The sequence below is a fragment of the Phocoena sinus genome, chromosome 20, assembly GCF_008692025.1.
Source record: "Phocoena sinus isolate mPhoSin1 chromosome 20, mPhoSin1.pri, whole genome shotgun sequence".
Lineage (NCBI taxonomy): Eukaryota > Metazoa > Chordata > Mammalia > Artiodactyla > Phocoenidae > Phocoena > Phocoena sinus.
In genome coordinates this window covers 37,464,565-37,489,259 of record NC_045782.1, presented here as the reverse complement: position 1 = coordinate 37,489,259, position 24,695 = coordinate 37,464,565, and the positions used below count along the sequence as shown (strand labels likewise).

The 24,695-nt window shown below is 54.3% G+C and overlaps 2 protein-coding genes across 2 annotated transcripts; one reads left to right on the top strand and one right to left on the bottom strand.

Moving 5' to 3' along the window:
• Positions 1 to 404: 404 nt before the first annotated feature.
• On the top strand, positions 405 to 14,628 carry STAC2 (SH3 and cysteine rich domain 2). Its single transcript, XM_032617144.1, is given in 13 exon segments — positions 405 to 844; positions 8,027 to 8,111; positions 8,114 to 8,164; positions 8,167 to 8,330; positions 8,673 to 8,771; positions 8,952 to 9,042; positions 10,454 to 10,566; positions 10,662 to 10,734; positions 10,827 to 10,888; positions 11,348 to 11,445; positions 11,834 to 11,885; positions 12,231 to 12,368; positions 13,074 to 14,628. Coding segments are annotated over 13 exon segments (1,221 nt in total). The 5' UTR covers positions 405 to 754; the 3' UTR covers positions 13,179 to 14,628.
• Positions 14,629 to 19,173: 4,545 nt separating this feature from the next.
• On the bottom strand, positions 19,174 to 23,456 carry RPL19 (ribosomal protein L19). Its single transcript, XM_032617143.1, is given in 7 exon segments — positions 19,174 to 19,382; positions 19,642 to 19,752; positions 20,126 to 20,246; positions 20,869 to 20,887; positions 20,889 to 20,992; positions 22,328 to 22,434; positions 23,315 to 23,456. Coding segments are annotated over 7 exon segments (591 nt in total). The 5' UTR covers positions 23,320 to 23,456; the 3' UTR covers positions 19,174 to 19,258.
• Between the last annotated feature and the right edge of the window lie 1,239 nt (positions 23,457 to 24,695).

The following is a 24,695-nucleotide window of genomic DNA, read 5'->3' as shown; positions in this document are numbered from 1 at the left end:
ATCTCACTTTCAGCTATCCTTCTGCAGATCCAACCTATTTCTATTCCCCCCCAACCCTTCCAGACTCGAATGTGATCTCCTGAGGCTTCCTTCAACCTTGTCACGCCCCCAATTCCGGGTTTTTCAGGTGAAACTGCTCCCTCCACTTCTTTACCCTCCAAGCCCCTCCCCATCTTGTCAAGCCCCCCCCCCAGGCTCCGCCCAGCTCGCCCTCCTGGCCACCGCGGCTGCCAATAGCTGAGAACCTTATTTGCATAGAGGCGCTGGGGAGCTGCGGAGGGAAAGGGGAGGGACCAGGCGACCTCCTAAATCAAAGTTGGGAGGCTAGGACTGGGCGGAGGGGGTGCCCGGCTGGGGCCGGCGGGGGGAGGGGGAGGGGGTGGCGGGGCGGACGTAGAGGACAGCGAAGCCTGCCGGACACTGACAAGCTCCATCGCTCCCTCCCTCGGCTCATCCCCGAGTCCCCATTTCCCTCCTCCCCTCGCTCGGAGCAGCATCCTTGGTCCTCACTTCTGGGGTCGTCCTGCTCCCGCGGCTCCGTGTAATTACCTCCTCTCACCCACGAACCCGGGAACTTTCTCCGCCAGCACCCGGGAGTGTGTGTGGGGGGGTGCTTTGCCTGGGCGGGTTTCTCCTGGGGTTCGTTGGGGGGCAGTCTCTAGAGAAGGGCTTCAGGGTCCCACAGAGACGCCTGCGACCCTCAGCCTGCCTCCAGCCGGGCTGCCGTCGGGTCTCGGCACCCTCTCGCCTAACCATGACCGAAATGAGCGAGAAGGAGAACGAACCGGATGACGCGGCCACCCACACCCCCCCGGGGACCGTCTCTGCCCTCCAGGAAACCAAGGTAACTCGGGAGGCGCGAGGCCTGGACCCCTGCCCAGTGTGCCCCCAGCCCGGGCGCCCTCCTCCCGATGCGGTTGCCACTGTGGCCTCGGGTGCCCTGGGGTCACAGTAGCGGGGCCCGTGTGGTCCCTAACGCTCCGCGCGGCGACCCGGGGGCAGTGGGTTCGTGACGAGGGGCCACAAGGAGCCCCCATCACACAAGCACGACCCGCCCTTGCGCGCGTGATGAGCGGACGCTCCACCGCGACCCTCCAGGGAGATTGTATGTAACTCGGGTTTGTTGGAGGGAGTCGGCGCAGCGAAGGCGGAGGCAGTGTGTAGCGGTGTGTAGCGGGTGTGGGCTGGTATACTCGCCCGCGTGTGCGTGCGAGGCGCACCCCTCCCGTGTCCGCCAGGTCTCTGTCCCTCTCTCTTTGCCTGTGTCTCTCTGAAAATGTCTCTACAACCTGTTTGTCTCTGTCTTGCTATCTCTCTGTGTGCGTCTCTCGGGTCCTCTCGGCGTCTCAGTGTGTTTATTTCAGAGTCTCTCTAGATGTCTCTCTCTGACCCGCCGCAGTCCTGCATTCGCCCCCTCCCAACCGGGTTAGGCTCGGGGACGTGAGGCCGCGGCCGGGGGCTGCGCAGCTTCTGAGTTCGCGCTGGGGGCTGCTGCGGCGCGGGCCATCACTGGCGGGGACCCGGGGACTGTTGTTGCGGCTCCGGATGAGAAAGACAGGCAGCCCACGCCAGCGGGCCGTGTGCCGGGGAGGGGGGCGGGGAGCTGATAGAAACGAAAAGGGAAGTCATCATAATTAATGAATGTCATAATTAACCCTAATTATGTATGATTGCTACTCCTGCGGGAGTCACAGTGAATAAATTATTCCCCAAGGAAGTCAGGCGGAGCCCAGACTCCTGGCGCTGAAGGCGGTGGGGTGGGGGAGAACACTGCTCACATTCAACCCCACCCCCACGCCTCTATTCTGCCTGCTCCCTCCCCGAGTTCTAGGTGCTGACCCGCAAGAAGTTCTGCAGGAAGCGACCTGAGCTGGGGACCTGGGGATGGGGAGAGAAGAAGGGGCAGTGCTCTCTCTGCCCACCCGCCACGGCCCCAGATTTCAGGCCCAGACTACTCTCTCCCTTTCCACCCTGGTAAATTGTTCCCACCCGGCTTCTGTTACCCAGATGAGGAGGGGGGCAGCCAGGACCAGAAATGGGTGGGGTCTTTGGCCCCCCCTGGTATCACTGGCTCATCTATAGCTCTTTCCAATGCCCATCTTCCTCCTAATTCTGTCTTGACCGCCCCCAGGATATGAGGTTAATTCAAGGTCAAGGTCTTCAAGGGAGTGACCAAGGGAAGATGAGTAGGACCAGGGTGGCTGGTATCTGGCTGAGGCACCCCAGGTAGGCTCCCCATGCCTAAACCAAAGCGACCCAGTGGGTCTCCACAGCCAAGTCTTCAGATTCACACTTGACCTTCTCCTGCTCCCTTCTGAGAACTAGACCTTGGGCTCTCAGACCACAGAGTTACCTCCCCCTCAGAGAGCCAAGTCTACTGGGAAAGGAATGAGGTGTTGGGGGGCAGAATATTGCTTGGAATATTTGTGACAGCTTCTTTCAAGCAGAAGATCCCCATCCTGAGGGAACTGAGCCCCATCCTGAGTTCCAGCGCCCCTGAGCTTCACAGCTGCCTTCTAGTCACCCGGGACAGACACATACAAACTCCTTGCTTGCTTCCCAGGGGATTGAGGGCCTCCCAGGTCCTTCCCTGATTCCCACACCACGGCCTGGCCACTCAGCCCCCTCCTTAAGAGTTCTCCAGAGCAGGCAGGAGGGCTGGGCAGTGCTGCCTCAGCCGTCAGCAGGCTGCAGGCTCAGCTGTGTGGGGAGGGGTGGTCAGGGCCTGGCAGGTCTGTACCTCCTTCCTCCCAGCCCAAGGACTGTCCCATGCCATCACCTCTGGGTCTGAGCCATGGAGATCTGAGGAGCAGGGAAGGAATGGGAGTGTACACCTGACCTGGTCCCTCTGTGCCAGGCCAGTTGGAGTCCTGCCCCTTTGCCGCCCTCCCCTGTACCTCATTTATGAAGGACTCAGTAATAACAACACAGGCTGGATTGCAGGTCTGGGGGAAGGTACTCAGGAGGGCAGAGGTGGGCAGAGAGAGGATTCAGAACACTTGCCAGCCTCCTTCCATTCCGCCACCTCAACTTGTCCTAAAGTAGCTTCTGTCTTCAGACTGTAGAGGTGGAGAAGAGGAAGGGAGAGGGTCGGTGCTGCCCACCCAGCTCAGTTTGAGGCAGGTACAACAGAGGTGGCTGGTGTACTTGTCTTCATTAGGCAGTGAAGTCAACATTCCAGACCTATTCATCAGTGTTTGGGGCTCCCTGGGGATTTCTTGCCAGCCCAAGTCCAGCCTCCTGCTCACCCTAAAGTCGGGTATCACTCCGGCACCCAAGCTACTCAGCCACCCTCCTAGTGTCAGCATCGCCCTCTCTGGGTCCCCATCCCATCCTACTACATAGGGCCTGCCATCACCCCCTTTGGTGCCATCTTTGGAAAGACCCTGCCATGCCAGCTCTGCCATCTGAGTCAGCTTGTGTCACATCTGCCACCACCCTCTGCCAGCTGCCTAGTGCCATTTCAGGAGCTGGCAGGAACTGAGGAAGGAAAGGACTGTCCAGGGTGTGGAGAGGTGGGGAGGAGGCAGGCAGGCCAGGTCCTGCCTCCAGGAGGGGATTCAGAATAACAGGTCTGATGGTCCAGGCTCCAAGCCAGACAAGCTCCTGGTGCTTTGGGAGGGAATGGGGTCCAGGTGGGCCAGCTTGCCAGGGTATATGGTGACTTCTTCTCACGCCAGGGAATGGGTCCTGGGACAGTGGGGGCACCAAAAAGATAGAGGGTGGGGAGGTAGAGAAAGGTCTTCTCTGGGAACTAGGAGTCCCAGGAACGGAAATACCTGGCCAGGCTGAGCCCAAATGAGGCTTGGGTGGCCAAGCCAGATGTCTCTGGTGTGGGCAGGCATTAAGCCATTTGGCAGAGATGCCGTCATCTGCCCTCCAGCCACAGCCCTTGACATCTGCCAGCCACCCCAGGTGGCATTCCTTCCCACTTCTCCACCCTCCTGGATCTGGGGCAGAGTTGGGGGCTGCCCTGGTGGTAGGGAACATTCTGTTCCAGAGGCTTTTGGTACCCTGCAGAGGTGGCTCTTGGCACTGAGGCCAGGCGGGGACCAGGAAAAGGCACAGGCTGGAGAGTAGGGAGGCTTGAAATCTCATCCTGTGAGGATTACTTTGGAAGTAATGGCCTCAGGAGGGGGGAACATTATTGATGTCTTCAAATATTTGAAGAACTGATGTGTGTAAGCGGGAGTATCCCTTCCTGGAGCCAAGGGAGGGACAAGGGCCGATAGGCAGGGAGGCAGGTTTCAGCTCTAAATAGGGAAGCACTTTCCAGCGATTGCAGCTGCCCAAAGATGGAATGACTGTCCCAAGAGAGGATGGGCTTGCCGTCACAAGAGGTGACCAACAGAGTCAGACAATAATTCAGAGGGGACGTGGCCAGAGCAGTGCGGGGTGGGGACTGCTCTATGTGCCCAGTCTTTCAAGTCCCTTCTAACCCTACATTTCATGACAAGCCCATGGCACAACTGAGGGCCAGAGCTGAGGGCCAAGGCAGGGTGCTCCTGGTCACTTGGGCTCAATAGCCAAAGCCACTGGTTCAAGTCCCGGCTCTGCCACTTAGCAGCTGCGGACTCACGATGAGTGAGTGATTTAACCCCCTCAGCTCCTCATCTGCAAAGTGGGCCAATAATCGTCACCACCTCAGTGGGTAGTGCCAGGGTTAATGAGATTCCGCTATCAATTCCAGGACTCTGACAATGCCGGTCCCTCATTATGTTCATAAGTGTAGGTTTTGCTTTGGGGACTTGAGCCTGTACTGCTTAGAGAGCATCTAACCCTGACTTGGAGGTGGGGAAACTGAAGCTTAGAGAGAGAGGAAGTGAAGTAACTTGCCTTCAGGCAGCAGATTGCGTTCTGCCCCCACCCCCCCAGCACATCCTCCCAGAGACCTCCTGTGCTCTGTGCCCACGGCCCCTGTGCAGAGCAGTGGGTGGTTCACCCGCCCCTCTGGGCCTGTCAGAGCCCCGAGAGAGCCACATAGAACATATTCGTGTTCTAATTAATTGTCCCTCTGGGCCTCGACCTCTGCCCCAATGCCCAGGCAGCTGGGGCCCGGGGCCCTGCTTCTCAGAGACACACAAAGAAGCCCACGGTGCTGGCCAGGAAGCTGGATTTGGAAGGAGCTGAGCAACTCAGCATGCCAGTCCCCCTAGGGCTCTGGCCTTTCAGCTGGCATACCGGGGCCCGCCTTTTGCCCAAACATTTCCCCCTCTGCCTTCCCCTCTGTCATGTGGCCTGCTGGCTTTCCCTAGGGCTAGAGGGGCCACCACTTCCATTCCCTTGGCCCACAGGCTGCCTGGTGTCCCAGCTGGGAACCCTGGCCAAGTCTCCCTGCCTAGAGCCAGGCCTCTGCCCCCCACCTCCACCCGTTTCTCTTTTCAACTGGTAGAAAGGGATGGGAGGGGTAAGGGCTTTCAACAGGAGGGCAGTAGGGCAGGGGTCTGACTAGAGAGGTCCAGATCTCACTCCGGGTAGAATAAGGGTGTGTTTGGATGAGCCATGGGAATAACTCTGGCCTCACCACAGAATCCACCGTGCGCTCCAGAGCACGTGCTCTGTTTAGGATTCCACTTGCTCATCATTTATTCCACAAACATTGACTGAGCACCCACTATGTGCTGAGGCCCATTCTGGGGATTTGAAGCAACTTTCCCCGCCCTCCAGGGGCTCACAGCCTCCCGGAGGAGTGAGAAGTAAATGACAACATAAACCTGATCGGAGCTATCATGGAAGCCCATCCAGATGCAGCCAACCAGAGGAGGGAGTGGTCCCACTGAAAGGAATTCCTGCAGAAGAAGAGACAGCTTCCCAGAGAAGGAAGAATCACAGGAAACCCTGAAGAAGAAAGCGGGAAATAACTGGATAAGGCAAAGAGGACAAACATGTAAAAAGCTCAGAGGCATGAAACACGGTTGAGTTCAAGTCCTCACATTTGGGCTCAGGTGGAGGGCCTGGGGTGGAAGGGCAGGTTTGTCCAAGTTGCAGTTTCATGGCTGGGACAGGGGCCTTGGCTGGGTCCTGAGGAGCCATGAAAGGTTTTTTGCGGAGTCAGGGATCACCTCCCTGGCAGGTGCATGGAGAACAGGTGGGGATGGGCAAGGTGGAGGCAAAGAGCTATGGCCCTGACCCAACAGGGTGCTGGAACCTGAACCAGGGCAGGGCTCTGGGGTGCTGAGGTGTTACAGGGGGATGAACTGGAGAGGTGTTTTGGAGGGAGAATCAGCCCTGAGGATGAGGGTCCAGGGTGACCACTCCCCCACTCCCTGTTCAAGGACCGAGGACCTGGTGTGTTTTGGCCCCCAAAGTATTATTTTGTTAAGTCGAGTAAATGGTACATCCATTCAGTGAAATTCCTGTGCAGCCGTACAAAAAGAATGGTGAAACTCTGTGTATTTGTATGGAATGATTTCCAAGAAAACGCAAGGCACGGGAGAAATAGTATACTACCATTTCTGCAAATTAAAAAGGAAATAAAACCTCTTGAATTGTGTTCTATCTAATTTCACATAAAGTTCTAGATTTCTTAACTGACTTTTTTTTTTTTTGGCTGCACGCAGCGTGCAGATCTTCCTGTGCCCCCTGCAATAGAAGCACAGAGTCTTAACCACTGAACCACCAGGAAGTCCCTCTTAACTGACTTTAAATTTCATAAGTTCACGAAATGGATTAATATTTTTTATTAAAAAATTACTTTTATAAACAAAAAGTCTAGGGGTGTGGTAGGGAGGGTGGGAGGGAGATGCAAGAGGGAGGAGATATGGGGATATATGTATATGTATAGCTGATTCACTTTGTTATAGAGCAGAAACTAACACACCATTGTAAAGCAATTATACTCCAATAAAGATGTTAAAAAAAAAAAAAGTCTAGGGACTTCCCACGTGGCTCAGTGGTTGAGATTCCACACTCCCAATGCAGGGGGCCTGGGTTCAATCCCTGGTCAGGGAACTAGATCCCACATGCATGCTGCAACTAAGAGTTCACATGCTGCAACTAAGGAGCCCATGTGCCACAACTAAGGAGCTGGTGAGCTACAACTAAGGAAAACCGCCTGCCACAACTAAGACCCAATGCAACCAAATAAATAAATAAATTTTTTTTTTTTGCGGTACGTGGACCTCTCACTGTTGTGGCCTCTCCTGTTGTGGAGCACAGGCTCCAGACGCGCAGGCTCAGCAGCCATGTTTCACGGGCCCAGCTGCTCCACGGCATGTGGGATCCTCCCGGACCGGGGCACGAACCTGTGTCCCCTGCATCGGCAGGCGGACTCTCAACCACTGTGCCACCAGGGAAGCCCATAAATATTTTTTTTTTTTTTTTAAACATCTTTATTGGGGTATAATTGCTTTACAATGGTGTGTTAGTTCTGCTTTACAACAAAGTGAATCAGCTATACATATACATATGTTCCCATATGTCTTCCCTCTTGCGTCTCCCTCCCTCCCACTCTCCCCATCCCACCCTTCCAGGCTGTCACAAAGCACCGAGCTAATATCCCTGTGCCTTGCGGCTGCTTCCCCCCAGCTATCTACCTTACTACGTTTGTTAGTGTGTATATGTCCATGACTCTCTCTCGCCCTGTCAAAACTCACCCTTCCCCCTCCCCATATCCTTAAGTCCGTTCTCCAGTAGGTCTGCGTCTTTATTCCTATCTTACCCCCCCATAAATATTTTTAAAAAACAAAGTCTAGATTTCTTTTTGAAAATTGAGAAACCTGGCAACACTGGGCTGCCCCTACAGACTAGCTCAGCTGGCTGAAGGAGACCAGCAGCTACTCGCTGACTGTCCAGTCCCCACCACTCCTAATTAGGTGCCTGCCCAGCCAGAGCTCCTTTGCTCGAGGAGTTTCCCTGCCTGGCTCTTGTGGGTGCCTGGGATGGTGACCTGCCTTCTGGGACTTGGCAGCCTCTTTCTCAGTACTTCATCTCACCTCTGGCTCTCAGCCTTCAGGCTGCTGCTGGCCAAGGAGAGATCCCGGGGAGCCAGTCGCCTCCAGGCTCACAGCCCCTTTTCCCCTCTCAGCTCCAGAGGTTCAAGCGCTCACTTTCCCTCAAGAACATCCTCCGAAGTAAGAGCATGGAAACTTCTTCCTTTCGCTCGGGGTCTGAGCCCAATGCCCCACCGAGGTGCTGCTGACGCCCCCGACCCCGCTGCCACCTCCCTCCCACCACCAGCGTCTGCAGACTGGGGCCTACATACCCCAGCCCTGTCCCCCTGCCCGATCTCACGCCCCCTGGCACCACTCAAACCAGTGAGGCTGCACAGCTTCCAGGAACACGTCTTCAAGCGAGCCAGCCCCTGTGAGCTGTGCCAACAGTTCATTTGTGGGTAGGTGCCTGGGTGGCAACAGAAGGGGTCGGGGTGAGTTGTGGGTGTGGCCCATGGACCTGACTGCCTGATGCTGGGCTGCTGCTAAACCTAACTGTGTCCCTCCCTCTGGGGAGGACACATAAGCACCCTTGGGGTGGGTGGGGACCCAGTGTTTGCTGTGTTTACTAACAGCTCAGGTTCCACCCTGACTGTGTGGAGGTCGGAGCTAGGCCCCAGGCTGGCATGAGGATGCCAGTCCCTTGCTCCCTCATGCCCTAACCTGCCTCCTTTGCCTCCTTGCCCTTCGATTGTAGCCTCTCTTGACCACCCCCCTCTTGCCAAACCCACATTCTTCCCAGGAAACTCCAAGCAGGGTTTGCGGTGTAAGACATGCAAAGTCAGCGTCCACCTCTGGTGCTCCGAGGATATCTCCCACCAGCAATGCCCAGGCAAGACGGTGAGTGGGAACCACACAGAGATGGCTGGCTGATGCTCCCAGGCCTGGCATGTGGGGGAATGAGTGCCCCGCAGGGCTGGTTCCTCGTGTGGGATGGTGGCTTGGGCTTGGGGAAGGCCAAACTCTCAAGGGGCTGTGACCTCCCTTGTGCCCTCTCTCTGCCCCACCCCCCCGCCACAGTCCTCCTCCTTCCGCCGCAACTTCAGCTCCCCGCTCCTGGTGCATGAGCCGCCACCAGCCTGTGCCATGAGCAAGGAGTCCCCACCCACTGGTGAGTGTCCACTGTTGCCCCTGATCCCACTGTGGTGTGATGAGAGACCCATGCACTCCTCAGATGAGCACCTGAGTCACACTGGCACTGCTCGTTCTTGGCACTACTACCACTCCCTTCTTTTGTTTTTAGACTTCTTCTTCTTCTTTTTGTTTGTTTGTTTTGGTTTTCTTCCCCACTTCCCTTCTTTGAATGCCGCTGTCCTGAATGTAGAGTTCATTCATTCATTCACCCATCCTTCAACAAACACTTTATTGAACACCTACTAAGTGCCAGGCACTGTGCTAGACATGGGAACACAGCCCTGAAGAAGGTGGAGCTCATGGTCTAGTAAGGGAGCTAGACATGAAATAAATAATCACATAAATCATCAATTAACCATCATTTGGTGAATGCCTGAAACAGAAGGATAGGGAATAAAGAGAGGATAAAGTCGGCACCGACCTCATCCACAGAGGCAAAGAAGGCATCCGGGAGACTTGAAAGATAGGGAATTAGTCTGAGGATCTGGGGAAGACCAGTGTGGACAGGAGGCAGGCCAGAGGTAGGGAGAGGCAGAGAGTTAAAGAAAGGATAATGAGGATGGGACTGAGGGAGTCAGAGTAAAAGGGTGAGATGGGACCCTGGGTGCAGGGCCTCGGGGTCCATTTTAAGAGTGTTCTTTGGACTTTACTCTTTATTTTTTTTTAATTGAAGTATAGTTGATTTACAATGTTGTGTTAATTTCTGCTGTACAGCAAAGTGATTCAGTTATACATATATATATATTATTTTTCATATTCTTTTCCATTATGGTTTATCACAGGATATTGAATATAGTTCCCTGTGCTCTACAGTAGGACCTTGGTGTTTATCCATTCTGTGTATAAACAGTTTGCATCTGCTAATCCCAAACTCCCAATCCATCCCTCCCCCACCCTGCCTCCCCCTTGGTAACCACAGGTCTTTGGACTTTATTATAAGGTCAATTTTTGTGTTTTTACAAGAGCATTCTGGCTACTGTGTGGGTTGGAGAGGCTGGACTGGGAGCAGGGAGACCAGTTGGGAGGCCATGATGGTTGCCAGGAAAGAGTTTGGTAGCTTGGACCAGGCTGGTAGCAGTGGAGATGGAGAGAAGTGAGCAGATTCTAGAAATGTTTGGGAGGTAGGACGAGGTGATGGAGTGAACACAGGCAGTGAGGCGGGCAAGGGGTCCAGGATGCTCCAGGTTTGTGCCTGGGCACCGTGGGAGGACACGGAGCTCTCATACAGTGAGGGAGACCTGGGAGGGGCAGGTGAGAGGAGTGCAGATTTCAGTTTAGGGCTGGCTGAGCGGGACAGCCAGCAGGGCAGCCAGGGCTGAGATGCAGAACTTCAGGGCAGAGCGAGGCTGGCAGCAGGGTGCCCGGCCTTGATGGTGAGTCCTCAGTAGGGGCCAGCGGGATGGTGGACCCCGTCTATGAGACCCTGCGCTATGGAACCTCCTTGGCCCTGATGAACCGCTCCAGCTTCAGCAGCACCTCTGAGTCCCCCACACGGAGCTTGGTAGGTATGGGGAGCACCAAAGGGGAGCCTCGGGGGCAGAGGTCTCAGAGGGTGGGGGGTCCAGGGGTTGAGCCCTCCCCTCTCTGTGTCCCTAGAGCGAGCGGGATGAGCTGATTGAGGACGGGGAGGGCAGCATCCGCAGCTCAGAGGAGGGCCCTGGCGACAGCGGTGAGTGGGACTGGGGACCAGGGGCAGGAATGGAGCACAGTGCGGGCCGCTGCCTGCTGCCTCACACCCTCGCCCCACCCTGGCATCTCCAGTATTCACAGCCCCGGCCGAGAGCGAAGGGTCAGGACCAGAGGAGAAGAGCCCTGGACAGCAGGTGAGGCTGGGCTGGCAGTGCGCCCCCGGCAGGCCAGGTGGGAAGGGGCTCTTCTTCTCCTTGTCACTGATCCCTAGGTGGGTGACAGCGTGCTGAGTGGGAGTATCCCTGTTCCATCATTTATCCTCAGTCTACAGGGATGGGCAATGCCGGGGTGAGTAGGCCCGGGAGGCAGGGGTGTTACCACTCCACTGACCCAATGCCTACTGTGTCCACTCCTACTGCCCCAAGGGTAGGCAGTTCTAGGGTGCAGCAGGTAGAGGAGCATCCCCCTTCTCCATCCCTGGCCCAGTCCCTTCAGGGGTGTGTAAGCACGGCAGATAGGACAGTCTTCACCTCCCCTGTCATTGACCCAGGAGCGCTGTGCCCCATCTCCTAGCCCCCAGGGTAGGCAAGGTCAGGGCAAGGGGAGTAGTAAGAAAGGTGTCCCCCCCACAATGACCCAGAGCTTTTCCACAGGCCCCCAGGCCCCTTCTACGGAAGGATGTGGGGCCCATGTACTCCTACGTCGCGCTCTACAAGTTTCTGCCCCAGGAAAACAACGACCTGGCTTTGCAGTAAGTCCTCCAGTGGCCCAGTCGCCGCCCCGGGCAGCTGCCTGGCTCCAACCTCAGGGCTCTGTGCTCCCAGACCTTGGAACATGAGTGTGAGGGAGACCTTCAGGAACCTCCTCCTGGCACACTTGAGGCTACTGAGCCCAAAGAGGAGACAGAGGTGCCAGAGTCCAAGAGTGATTGGTGATAATGTCATGTTTCCTGCCCCCTGCCCGGCCTCTGTCCTGGAGAGTGTCTGCCATACCTGTAGTCACTCAGGGTCCTCCAAGGGCATCGAGAACTCTCCTCCAGCTGAGGGGGCATGCAGGGAATCTGGGGGCCTAGGACTGTTGGGATGCAGAGTGGGAGGGTCCCTCCTGCCCCGTGTGCTACCTCCACTCTCTCATCCCAGGCCTGGAGACCGGATCGTGCTGGTGGATGACTCTAACGAGGACTGGTGGAAGGTGACTTGGCAGGGTGGGGAGCGGAGGGTGGGGGGTGGTAGGTACATCACTAGCCCGCACCCTCAGAGAACACAGCCCCAAAGACCTCCTCTCCTTCCTCCACCGGCCCTAGCCAGGCCTAGGCCCACCCTCAGGTCTTACTCTCGCTTTGCCCCTCCCCGCCCCAGCCTTGTTCCTCCATCCACCTTGTGCCCTTTCCAGCCCAGAAGCCACCCGACTAGGGGCTCAAATACAGAGAAGCCAAATCTGGAGGATGACAGCATTGGCTCTGAGTGGGCATTAGGTCTAGAGAAAGCAGTGGGGGTCGGGGGTGGCACGAGTGTTTATTGCCAGCCTCATCCCCAGGGCAAGATCGGCGACCGGGTTGGCTTCTTCCCAGCCAATTTTGTGCAGCGGGTGAGGCCAGGCGAGAACGTTTGGCGCTGCTGCCAACCCTTCTCCGGGAACAAGGAACAGGGCTACATGAGCCTCAAGGAGAGCCAGGTGAGGGCCTGGGCCCTGCATGGCTGGAGAGGTGGGCGTGGGAGAGAGGCGGCAAGGGTGTGGGCGAGGGCCCTGGAGGAAGATGCTTGCAGCCTGGCAGCAGGAGGGAAGGCAGGCTAGAAGCAGTGGGACTGGGAAGTTCCCTGGTGGCCTAGTGATTAGGAGTCTGGGCTTTCACTACCGTGGCCGGGTTCAATCCCTAGTCCGGGAACTGAAATTCCCGTTAAAAAAAAAAAAAAAAAATGCAGCAGTGGGACTGCAGGGCTCTCCTGTCCTCCCCTCTGGGAACTGGGGCTGGCAGCTAACACAGGCAGAGGGCTGAGTTATGTTAGAGAGTCGGGGCAGGAACACTGGATTAGGAGTCTAGAGGCTCGGGTTTGAATGCTGGCTCTGCCTTTGGGTTCTTGTTAACCGTGGGCAAGTCCTTTTCCCCCTGTTACCTCCTCTGTGATATGGTAGTTTGTCAGGGGCATTAGACCAGCTGATCTCAAAGGTCAGACCCAAAGTGATGCTCTGTGTCTGCTGACTGCCTGGTTTTGTACCCTGTACTCTCCTGGGATCTGCTCCCATCATCACCCGGGCTCCAACCACATCTGATGCTGGTCCCGTCATCCCCTGGGATGGACCGCCTGGGAGCCACCAGCAGGACTTGGGGCCAGGGATGCAGGCAGTGCCAAGCCTCAGCTTCATGTCTCTTCCGCTCAGATCTGTGTGGGCGTGGGCAGGAGCAAGGATGCTGATGGCTTCATCCGCGTCAGCAGCGGCAAGAAGCGGGGTCTGGTGCCAGCCAACGTCCTGACCGAGATCTGAGAAGAGCCAAGAGAACCCGGAAGCCACCCCTGCCTGTGCCCAGCCCTTGCTTCTGGCCCCAGGAGGGGAGCAGGCATCTGCCCACACTCTCTCTCCCTCTGCCCTTCTCCTAGGGGCCAGTCACCATGGCTTGGGAGGCTTCTGCACTGAGGAGGGTTTTATTTCATGGGTCCTGAGGTGCCCTGAGGAGGCTGCTGCTTTGAGACTTGGAGGTGGGGAGGAGGAGAAAGCGGGAGGGGATGGGAAAGCTCCAGGTGGGACCCCCTGGTGCCCATGCACTCCCAAAGCCCGTTGCCATGCTGAGTCCAGCCCTGAGAGGAAGTTCCTGGGGAACTTCCCTGCTGCCTCTTCCAGAGACCTTCCCCTGCCCACAGCATCTTTGCCTGCCTGACAGCTCCCCTCTCCTCACAGAGCCTCTGCTTGGGTCTTTGTGTGTGTGACCCTGCAGCTGCCCCTTTGGAAGTGGGGCCTTGGGAAGGTGCCTTCCCGGGTCCCTTAGCCCCAGCTCTGGGTAGGGAGGGAATTCAGGGCTGCAGGAGGATCCTGGTCTCACCACCTCTGTCACTCCATTAATTCTCAGGAAAGTTCTGCGGTTATCTCTCCCATTACTTGAAACCTGGGTGGACAGAGGAGGGGAGGGCTGAGGTCTGGGGAAGCTGTGGTAAATCAGAGACTGTCCCCTCAAGTAGCACAGTCACCACAGAGCAGCCTCATCTTACCCTTGTGCACTGGGAAAGGACACCCAAGAGCGGCCTGAACACAGAAACCCGATTAAGAACAAAAGACTGGCCCACGCCTGCTCAAAATAACCCCCAGTTCACTGTCAGGACTCTAAAAGCTCAGTTCCTGTCCCAGTCCTCTCCAGGCCCACCCCAGGAACCCAACCTTCAGGGCTGACCCCGCAGTGACCCTCCCTCACCCCCTCTCTCCAGGCTCTGCAGGGGACAGGGCTGCCTTTGCAGGGGTCCCTTTTCTGGTTGCATCTGCTCCCTTGTCCAGGACACAGAGCCCTGGGAGGAAGAGGGAGTGGGAGACAGACAAAGAATTCTGTTGGAGCACCAGGAGGGGAAGGGGGTAGGCATCCTGGGGGTGGGGGACACGCAAAGAGGACCCCTCCCTTGCAGGTTGCTTCTCTCTGGTACCAACTTCCCTCTCCCCCCAAGCTCAGAGCCTCCTCTTGTGCCCTTGATCGTGCCAGCCAATGCCACCCCCCATCCTAGGCACAGTCACACCCTCCCATGCAGTGGGAGGGACACATCCTCCTACCCACTGGCCCCTGCCCCACCTCTCCCTCGCAGAGAGGGGTACTCAAGCCACACTGCCCTGTTTGCTGCCATGAGGGCCCCCCCACCTCCAGCAATGTCCCAGGGGCGGGCCCAATGCCCACTGTACATGAGGCTGCATGAGGCGTCTGCTGGGGCATCGCTGAGCCCCCAGACTCCTAATTAAATGTTTCTTGTCCCAACCTGTCTGCTCTATCTGCTTGGGCTAGAGGAAGGGAAGGGGGAAGGGGTCGGGGGGTGGTGGAGGTACGGAAAGGGGACAGCCTGAAGATCGGAGAATGCGCTCATCTCCGAGAAGAGGGGTATGGGGACAGCTGGCCCTGACAGTGAGGGTCCCCAAGCCTTCTCATTCCCTTCCACCCAAGCAGCCTGAGCCAGGCGGGATCTGAGGAAGTGGGGCAGGAGGTTTGGGGGACGCCGGAAAGAGAGAGGGTGGGGCTGCGGCCACTTTCGGGTTCGAGGCGCTCCTGCCTCGCGCAGGGGGCGGGCATACACCTCTGCGTCTGGACCGTTCCTGCCCAGGCAGAGATGCCCTCGGAGACCAGCAGTCTCCGTACCCAGGGGCGGGGGCGGGGGGGCTCAATACCCACCCGAGATTAGACTCGCCCCCGCAGCCCCCTAAACCCGAGGCAGATACGTTGGCGGCGAGGACTGCCGCGGATGGTGGGGCCCTGAGATGACTCATCGGGAGCCTGGCGCCAGGGGGCCGCGGTGGCGCCCCGCCCCCAGCGGTGCCCGCCGCCCACCTGCTCCGGCTGAGCCGCCCCTTTCCCGCCCGCACGGCCGGCCGCGTCATCGCCCAGGCGAGCACGTCCTGTGCTATTTATGGGGAGCGCCGAGAGAGAGAGAGAGAGAGAGAGAGAGAGAGAGAGAGAGAGAGAGAGAGGGAGAGAGAGGCGGGCTGCGGCGGTGCCAGGGCAACGCCGTGCTGCCAGAATGCATCCGGCTTTGCCTTCCAGCCCCCCCAAATCAAGGTAGGCCCCGTGGGGCCAGACCCTGGGTCCCCAACCGCTTTCCTTGGGCTGCTTCAGGGATGACTCTAGAGCTTGGAGGTGGTAGGGGGAGCAGAAGGAGGGTGACCCCCTTCCTAGGACCCCTGATGATGGGACTGGATAAAGGGGTCACAAACCCAGTCCAGAGTCTTAAAAAGAGGGGAACTCACACAAACAGGCACCTACTGTACCGGGGAAACTATGCCAGGAACTTAATTTTATTTTATTCTCTGAGGACCCAGTGAGGAAAGTGGTGGTGTCCCCTTTTCACAGATGATGAAACTGAGACCCAGAGATATTAGGTGGCTTGTCCATGGTCATACAAATTAGCCAGCCCAACCTTTCCCCTTTTATACTTGGAGCGACTAAGGCCCAGAGCAGACTAGAAACTTGCCCAAGGTCACCCAAATTAACGGTCAAACTGGTCTCAGAAATTCTATCTCTTGCCTCTCAGTTCAGCTCTTCCCCCACCTGACCCTGGGTTCCTCAGTGGCTTAAACCAGCACGATGGAAACAGAGACACCTTGAAATGCTGGGCCGGGGGCTCCAGGGATCAAGACCCTACTCCACTGGAGAGGGTCAGAGCCTTTCACCCAAACCTTCTGCACACCAACTTGTGTCTGCACCGGCCAGCAGCTGGCCTGGACCCCTGCCTCCTCCCCAGCTCATCTGACGCACTGCTGAGTACAGCAGCTTCTTCCGCTGGTGGCTGGACCACTAACAGCATGCTCACAGCCTGGGGCTGGGAACAGCTGGTGCCCCCCACTGTAGCCTCTGCCCTCCTCCGTGCCCACTCTGGGGGTGGCAGGACCAGCAACACCATTGGCCTGGGGCAGAGGATGTCAAGCAAACTGTGGTGGTGCCAACCCACCGTTTGGCTCTATTGTCTGACCCACACGTGCCCTCCATCCCCCCACCTCAGCCTGAGCTTAAGCTGGCATGTATCCTGTGGGGATTAAGGTTTAGGGGAGACACAAAAAGAGGGGGAGTCTGGGGGCAAGAGACAAGAGGCCTCGAAGGGCAGAGAGATGGATACGAGGCAGTGGGTGGGGACACAGGTCCCCTCTGTGCAACCCCACCCATTTTGCTAGCACCACTCTCTTTGGCCCCTTCAGCCTTTTTTTTACCCCCCCCCATTCTTAACACCCCCTCCCCAGTGCTTAGGACATTGGAGGCATCTGCTGGAGAGTGCGACCAGCCAGTGTACCTCCGGCCTCGGCCCTCCCTGTGCTTTGGGGAGCCAGCCTAGGTGGTCCATCTCAGCCTCAGAGAGTGCACCCACTGTGCCCTGTACCCCTCCTCCAGCTTGTGGCCCTGCAGCAGCAGCTGTGCTCCATACCTCTCGGCTGCAGCCCACTCCGAGTCACCCCCTCCCACGTCTGGTCTGGAGGACTCAAAGGTGGGTGCTAGTGTTTAAGCCACACTGGTATTCTGGGGAGTCATTGGCCCCTCCAGGACTCAGTTTCCTCCTCCAGAAATGGAGTTGGACTTGCTCATGGAGTCTTTACCTCAAGGCCATGAGCCCCTTTAAAGGGTAAAATTATATGATGGGACCAGTTGCAAACTCTTGAGAGAATGGACATGTCTTTTCATCAGAATTTCACAAGGCTCCAGGACCTGGAAGAGACCCAGTGGTTACTTTAAGGGGTCTGCCTGCTAAGAGGGCCCTCCTAGGCCCTGCCCCGGGAAGGGCCTAGAGGCCTGTGGTGGAAAGAGGTAAGCTTAGGCCTGAGGTGAGCTTCAGAAAGAAGTGTCTTCTACATGCAAGGTTTCCCAAGAGATAGGCTCCTACAACCTGATTCTCCCTCCCCCCGCCACTCCGCCGAAAGTGAGGTAGTTTCCTACATCTTCAGTGACCTGTGAGAGAACAGCACCATCTCCTGGTCCATGGTGGAAACCTTTTCTGTGCTGCAGGCTCACGAGCCTCAGTAAAGGTCCTTATCTCCTTCCTGTCATCCCTCTACTGCCTGGAGGAAGTGGAGGTGGGCGGCCTTCAATGCCCTTCCTCCTCTGGGAGGAAGGCATCTCATGCTCCAAGTAGCTTAGCCGAGGCCCTTCTTCCAGGCCACAGCTTCCCCATATGGAATAACAGGCTTAGAGCAAGCCTAAGGATACATTACGCACAGGCTGCTATGGCGGCAACAGGGAAACCAAAAAGCAGTGTCCTCTCAGCTGGGGCTCTGATGCACATGGGTGGTGATGGAGGTTGTCTGGACTATTCCGTCCGGGCCTCCCTGGCTTGGGCTACCCACATCCCCACCTGTCCAGGCTGGACGAGGACACTGCAGGCAGAGCTGGGGATAGGTCTGCTGCCCCCAGGATCGCTTTAGCCCTGCCTTTCCCACACCAAGTGCAGATGGAAACGTGCCCAGTACACATCCTTAAGACCCCTCACTGGCCTTCGCATTACTGCCCACAAGAGTTCCTCAGAGACCGTAGACCGCAGAGGTAACCAGGACGGGCACACCAGCCATAGCTGTGCCCAACTTTCCTCCCCCGACTTCTCACCTGAGCTGACCCTCCTGTATTTAACTGGCTGACTGACCCCTTCCACCTGGACACCTGTCACTCTAACTGCCACCCACTCAAAATGTTCAACTTGGCTCTTCCAGGCATCCTCCCCACCACAGCTTGTTTCTTCTCCTGATCACCAAAGGCATCTTCTGCCCAGTCCTCCAAAGCTTGAGGCCTGGGGACCAAGCTAGCCTTCTTCCTGAGGCCTCCGTAGTAAGTCTACAAAGTCCTATCTTACTTCATCTTGAATCCATTTTTCCCATTCAGGTCGTCTTAACAGGTGAATCCAACACCTGGCTTCACCTCTTTTCTCATCTGCAAAATGGAGAAGCTAATACCCTACTTTACAATGTTGTGAAAATTATAGAATCAATACAAGTCAGTGTAAAGTGCCTCAGTACTTGGCTCACAGAGCAGATACTTTACTGAAAAATTCACTGGTGGTTACTACTACCAGTTAATAGGCAAAATAAAACCTACTTCTCATTTGTAAAAAGGGATATGAATTAAGTAACTCAAAATTGCTGTGACAAGTTTGTATGTTATGTGCCTTTATTCCAATTTCTGCTGAGAAAGCCTTTTTTTCTTTGGGACATTTTTGATGGTTATAAACCAGAAAACAAAACAGGAAACAATCCTTTTAAGGACAGGAAAGAAAAATGTTTAGAAATAGAAATTGGGATGCCCAAGATGACAGCTTCAGTTCTATCTCAATAAGGCTGTCTAAAGACAGCTTAGGCAGTCGTCAGCAGTTCCAGTCCAGACCATACCTTCTGGACTGGTGGTGGTTCAAATTCCCACCGTCCTGGAGTTCCAAGGCAGTAGACCACAACCTTGAACCTCAGTGCAGTTGAGCAGTGCAAGCATATATTTTCTGTTGTTTTAAAATAATGTGACAACTCATGTCACAACTGAATACTGGTTCCCAACCAACATTTGAGACCATGTCTGAGGTGCCACTCATGCTCTGCTGAAAAGAGCAGTTTTGAGGCACAGTCTTTGAGCCTTGGGTAGAAGCCATTCCTCTCCTCCCTTCAAAGTAGGCCCCACACCCCATGGACGGAGGGGGCATGAGCCTGACCAGAGGCCAGGAGCCAAGGAAGAAATGAAGCAGGAACCCAGGGAAGGGCGTGTATCTCATTCCTCAGTTCTGGCCCTGTAAACAGTGAAGACCCACCAAGCAGCCAGAAACTGGAAGCAGAGAGGTAGGCAGATAAAGCCTTGTTTTTTATTGAATGAGCGATCTATGCAACTGCTGAGGCCACTATGTACAGAGAAGAAAAGGAGAACTTCATTTCTTGGTCTCTTCCTCCTTGGACAGAGTCTTGATGATTTCCTCCTTCTTGGCCTGGAGCCGCTCCTCACGGCGCTTGCGGGCTTCCTTGGTCTTAGACCTGCGGGCCTCAGCCTGGTCCCTGGGTAATGGAAGAGAGAAGATGGGTGAGCTGCTGGGGACACCAAGAGCTCCTGCTTCAACTAGGCAGTAAGTCCCCACACTACCCTGACATTGATGGTAGGTGGTATGTGGCTATGTACAGGACAGAGCAGCATATACCTCTAACACAACAATTATATTCTGGACAGACTGCATGTAAGTCGAGATTAGACATCAGCACATTTTAAATGTCTCAGAACTTGCCCCTGTGACAGACACCAATTCCTAAAGAAACTTACGCCAGAAGCTTCTTGCGAGCCTTGTCTGCCTTCAGCTTGTGGATATGTTCCATGAGAATCCTCTTGTTTTTGAACACATTACCCTTCACTTTCAGGTACAGGCTGTGATACCTGTAGCGTACAAGGATTAGAGGTTCTGGTCAGCAATGGGACCAACACAGAGGTTGGCCTGTGATCTGCTCCTCTACACAAGGCCCCTAAGCATGTAGGGTTCCTTTCCTCTCTTCTTGCTGCAGGGACTTCTTTCCCCCAAACTCGGACTTTTTGTGCAATTTCTAGACAGAAGAGCTCACCTGGCAGATAATTCTTGGGCTGTCCTGATGGTGTATGTGAGCAGAACAGGACAGAACGGAAGAACTTTCTTAGAAAATACCAAGACACATGGCTCTCTCCCCAAGGCCAATGAGACAGAGCTTATATCTGTGCAAAGAACAAGCCATCCAAACAGCAATGGGTCTTGGTGGGCCCGAGAGAAGGTACTTACATATGGCGGTCAATCTTCTTAGATTCACGGTATCTTCTGAGCAGCCGGCGCAGAATTCTCATCCTCCTCATCCAGGTTACCTTCTCGGGCATTCGAGCATTGGCAGTGCCCTTTCGCTTACCTACGAGCAAGGTGAGTCAGGCTCCCTGTAGTGCAGCTGGGTTACTAGAGCCAGCTGACTGGTCACCACGACAGCTACCACTTTCTGAAACACTTTGTAACTCTTTGGGTCATGTGCCAAGAGTTGTACCTCACTGTAAGTAGCTTTATTTCCACTTTACAGATGATGATCCCAAGTATTTAATTTCTTTCATTTACTCAATTTTCAAGGAAGCACAAACAAGGCAATTATTCCCCATTCACTCCACAGAACGTGGATATGACAGGGCATGCACCAAGGCAGCATGGTAAGCTGGAAGGCCTTTAAAAAGGTGATGTGACCGTCATCTCCCTAGGTCATCCTGAACCTAGAAAGCGGTTTTAGGATTTATTGGACATTTCCCAAGCATCCAGTAGAATGGATGGGTAGGGTACGGGGGTACAGGTGCTCAATAAATGTGACCTCTTTCTACCAAGACCTTCAACTCCAACACCAGTGCCAACTTTCTGATTTGCAGAGAGAAAAACACACCAAGAAGGGCTCAAAATGAGTCAGAATGGGAAAGGTTTCTGAATATAACCTAGTCTAGACTTAATCATTTATCATTCCCTAAGTCTTGGAGAAAAGGGAAGAATGTACTTACCTATGCCCATATGCCTGCCCCTTCCGGCGAGCCAAGGTGTTTTTTCGGCATCGAGCCCGGGAATGGACTGTCACAGGCTTCCGGATAATCAGCCCATCTTTGATCAGTTTCCGGATCTGCTGACCTGGGAAACCACAATGCACCTGGTCAGTCAGGTGGGGCCTAGCCCCAAGTATACCAGTCACAACGCAGAGTCCAAACAGGACATGCCAGAGATGCTGCCCACATCCCTGGTTTTCAAAAATGTTGGGAATTGGGGAACTTCTATTTCTTTCTTAAATAACAAAACACAACAGCAACGACAGAAAACCTCTACCCTTTAGATGTTTTTACAGCACACTCCAAATATACATATTTGGGATATGTGATCAAAATAGCATACAAATACAGCCTAGTCCTTCAGATCCTGTTTCACCTATTAGCTACCCGTCTAAAATGAGGATTTTTTGAGCACACATTACAATACCACAACCCAAACAGGTAAAGGATTTCCCTGATATTCACAAAGATTCCTGCTTGACCAAACTTTCATCAGGTTCCTGAAGCTTCTCTTAGGCCCATCTGTACGCTTCCTTGTAAATTCTAGTTTTAGTAAAAAACTCTGCTTAAGTTAGTTAAGCAGAAGCCCCTACCCTTGATAACTGACCACCCAGGCCAGAATCCCCCTTACCCCTGTTTCCTTAGTAATTTTCTTTTTTTAAAAAGAAACAATTAAGACAATGTTGTGTTAATTTCTGCTGAGTGATTCAGTTATACACATATATACATTCTTTATATATTTTATATTCTTTCCATTATAGTTTATCGCCCTCTTATTAATTTTCCATCCACGGATCCCCTAAACCATGCTCCTTGGCTATAAATTCCTACTTGCCCACGCTAGATTCTGACTTGAGCTCAATCTCTCTCCCCCAAAGTAAAATCCCATTGGTCTCTGTAACTACTGCAATTATTCGAATAAAGTCTGCCTTACAATTTTAAACAATGTCATTGAATACTTTTTCCCTGTAACAATATTATGTTGAAGTAATGTGGGCATGTTGATGTTATCTGCAGGACTGACACTGTCTTACTACTTTGAATTATATGCAAACAGACCTCTATAAAGTCTGAGGCCCCAGGTCTTTCCAATTCATCATTTCATCGGCCTGCCCCAGTCCTTGTACTGTCTCTTCACAATCCTTCTCACAGCTATAAAACAAGAACATCCACTCTAGCGATGTTTATTAATATAACATCGGGTGGTTCCATTAACTTCCATCCTGTCCATTCTGGCAAGTGGCAGGAAGAGAACATCTGGCATTCCATACTTCTGTGACTCCTCCATTTTATAAACCGCCCCCCAAAACTATGAGCTCTCCTAGGTTTGTTAACAGTCAACACAACCGTGTCAACTTTCATTGCACAAAGGATGAGAAAGGGGTAGGATGACGAAGGAACTTAGACGCCAAGAACTCACGGGAGTTGGCATTGGCGATTTCATTAGTCTCATTGGGGTCCAACCAGACCTTCTTTTTGCCACAGCGGAGGACACTGGAGGCAAGCCTCTTTTGAAGCCTGAGCATACTGCAACAAACAGAAAACACTATCAGGTCCTGGAAAACATTCCTGGGCAAGAATGCGCATCCCCAACAAGACCTGCCCTTCCAAGTCTTCTAATGTTGAGAAACATGGTGGGGGGGGAGGTGCATGTGTATATGCACTTAGTACTAAAGACAAACATGTGCCCCCAGACTTTTGCCGCCCACGACGCAGCCCCAGGTTAATAATCTTCCCTATACCAAGACCTTTGTAAAGCTTTGCCTGTGCGTTCCTGTAGGGGAACAGCCCACCCTGGGATGTCGACAACCTCTAGGTTATGTCTTATTCTGTGTCTCAGTTTTCTCCTCTGGAAAATGAGACTAACGGATACAACTGGAATGAAGATGGGGCTTATGCCCTTTCTGGTACCCAACACTAAAAACAAGTGTTTAACGTGAAGAATCCGAGGCCAGTGGGCCTGATTTGCTAGTTAATCTAGTCCTTTGCTTCTTGGGCTCTTTTTCCCTTTCTTATCCCAGTAATAAAGTCGGAGGCTTGGGGCCTACTCGCGACCTGTCTTACGTCACATGGAAGCAGAGATCGGCTCGGAGCCATAGATCGGCCCAGTGAGTAAGGGGGCCACAGCCCAGTCCCCGCCGCCGCCTTTCCTCTGCCCGCGTGGGTCTCCTCAGACACGTGTGGGGCGCGAAGCCCACCTTTCCCCCGTCCTAGAGTTCCGGGAACTCCCCCCCACCCCCTCCTCTCACGGCTGGGAGCTAGTGTGCTCCGGCCTAATCCCAAGCTCCGGGACGCGCCGCTTCAGGGCCGCCTTCACGCCGTCTCTTCCAGCACGGGCTGCGGCACCGAGGCCCGCAGCGCGGCCGCAGCCAGAATCAATCAATATCAGAGACCCGAGCGCCCTTACCTCATGGCTGCGACCGCAGGGGCCAAAGGAAGGAACTTGCTCTCCCCAGGCTCCTCCCATTATCTGTGAAGGGGAGAGCCCACCCCCCGCTCCGCTTTCGCCCGTATTCCCCTCTGGTCCTTTAATCTTCCGCCACCCTAAACTTATTTATATATTCTGTTAATACCCGGGTTAATAGAAGTCTAATATCAGGAATCGGTTTTAAACTTTAAAACATAGAAAATATCTCCCTTCGGTATGGCAAAGTGGTATAGTCCGACTTCCTATTAAGCATGCGCAGCAAGGGTACCTGATCACGTGGGCAGTGGAAGCCGGAAGTCAGCTGGATTGCGCAGGCGGGGTAAAGTAGTTTTACTAGAGCGGCCCATTCCTCTCAGGCATACTGGGTTCTACGGAAGGATGATTTGTCAGCGGGAAAAAAATGAAGCAAGAGAGAGTAATAAGGGCAGATATCAGACAAAAGCAACCTTTATTCACTCTCCCGGTAATTGGCAGCCCCTGGAGTGCAGAATAGATCACCAAAGACATTAGTGTATGTTTTTGAGCCACTGCGGCTCTAAATCAGTGCCTCAGTTTTCTCTTGTGTATAGTGTACCTAGTTCTAATATATCCGTCGTCTAGTTGTGAAAATCACATGAGTTAACGTTTGCAAACTTGCAAAAGAAGGCATTAAGACAAGCTCCTTGATGGCGAGAAACCAGTCTTTGGTTTGGCTCACACTGTATTCCAGCGGCCATGGAGCTGTGCACGTAGTAAGCACTTGAGAAATAGCGAGTGAGTGAATGAATAGTTGCGAAAGTCTAAAAAGAAAAATCGAATGACAGGCCCTCTCATAGTTATTTCCTCTTGCTCTGGAGCATCCAAGGCTCCAAGGAGCAACCAAGGAGAACATTCCAGGGTCCAAGAAACATTGATCTGAGTTCTGGCTCCAACTCCTTGCTTCGCTCCGGCTGGTAATCCTGTATCTATCATTTGAACTTTTCCTGGCTGCTAAATAGAGCTGAGAAGGTCAAAAAGAGGAAGGGAAGGGAATTCCCTGGCGGTCCAATGACTAGGACTCCGTGCTTTCACTGCCAATGGCCCGGGTTCGATCTCTGCTCGGGGGAACTAACATCCCACAAGTCGCGCGGCGCGCGCCCACCCCCCAAAATAAAATTAAGAAGAGGAAGGGATGCAAAATTTATGCCACTTCCTCACAAGTAGTGTCATCGCCATTTTACAGCTGAGGTAGCAGAAATTGAAAATCTAGGTCTTTCTGACTACAAAACCCATGCCTTCTCTGTCATGCCAGGCTCTCCTGTGCCCAAGGGGAAGATGGGAGCCCAGCTCAGTATTGGCTCTTGGGGCTGGCCATCACTTGTTGCAAAACCCAGGGTGAAAA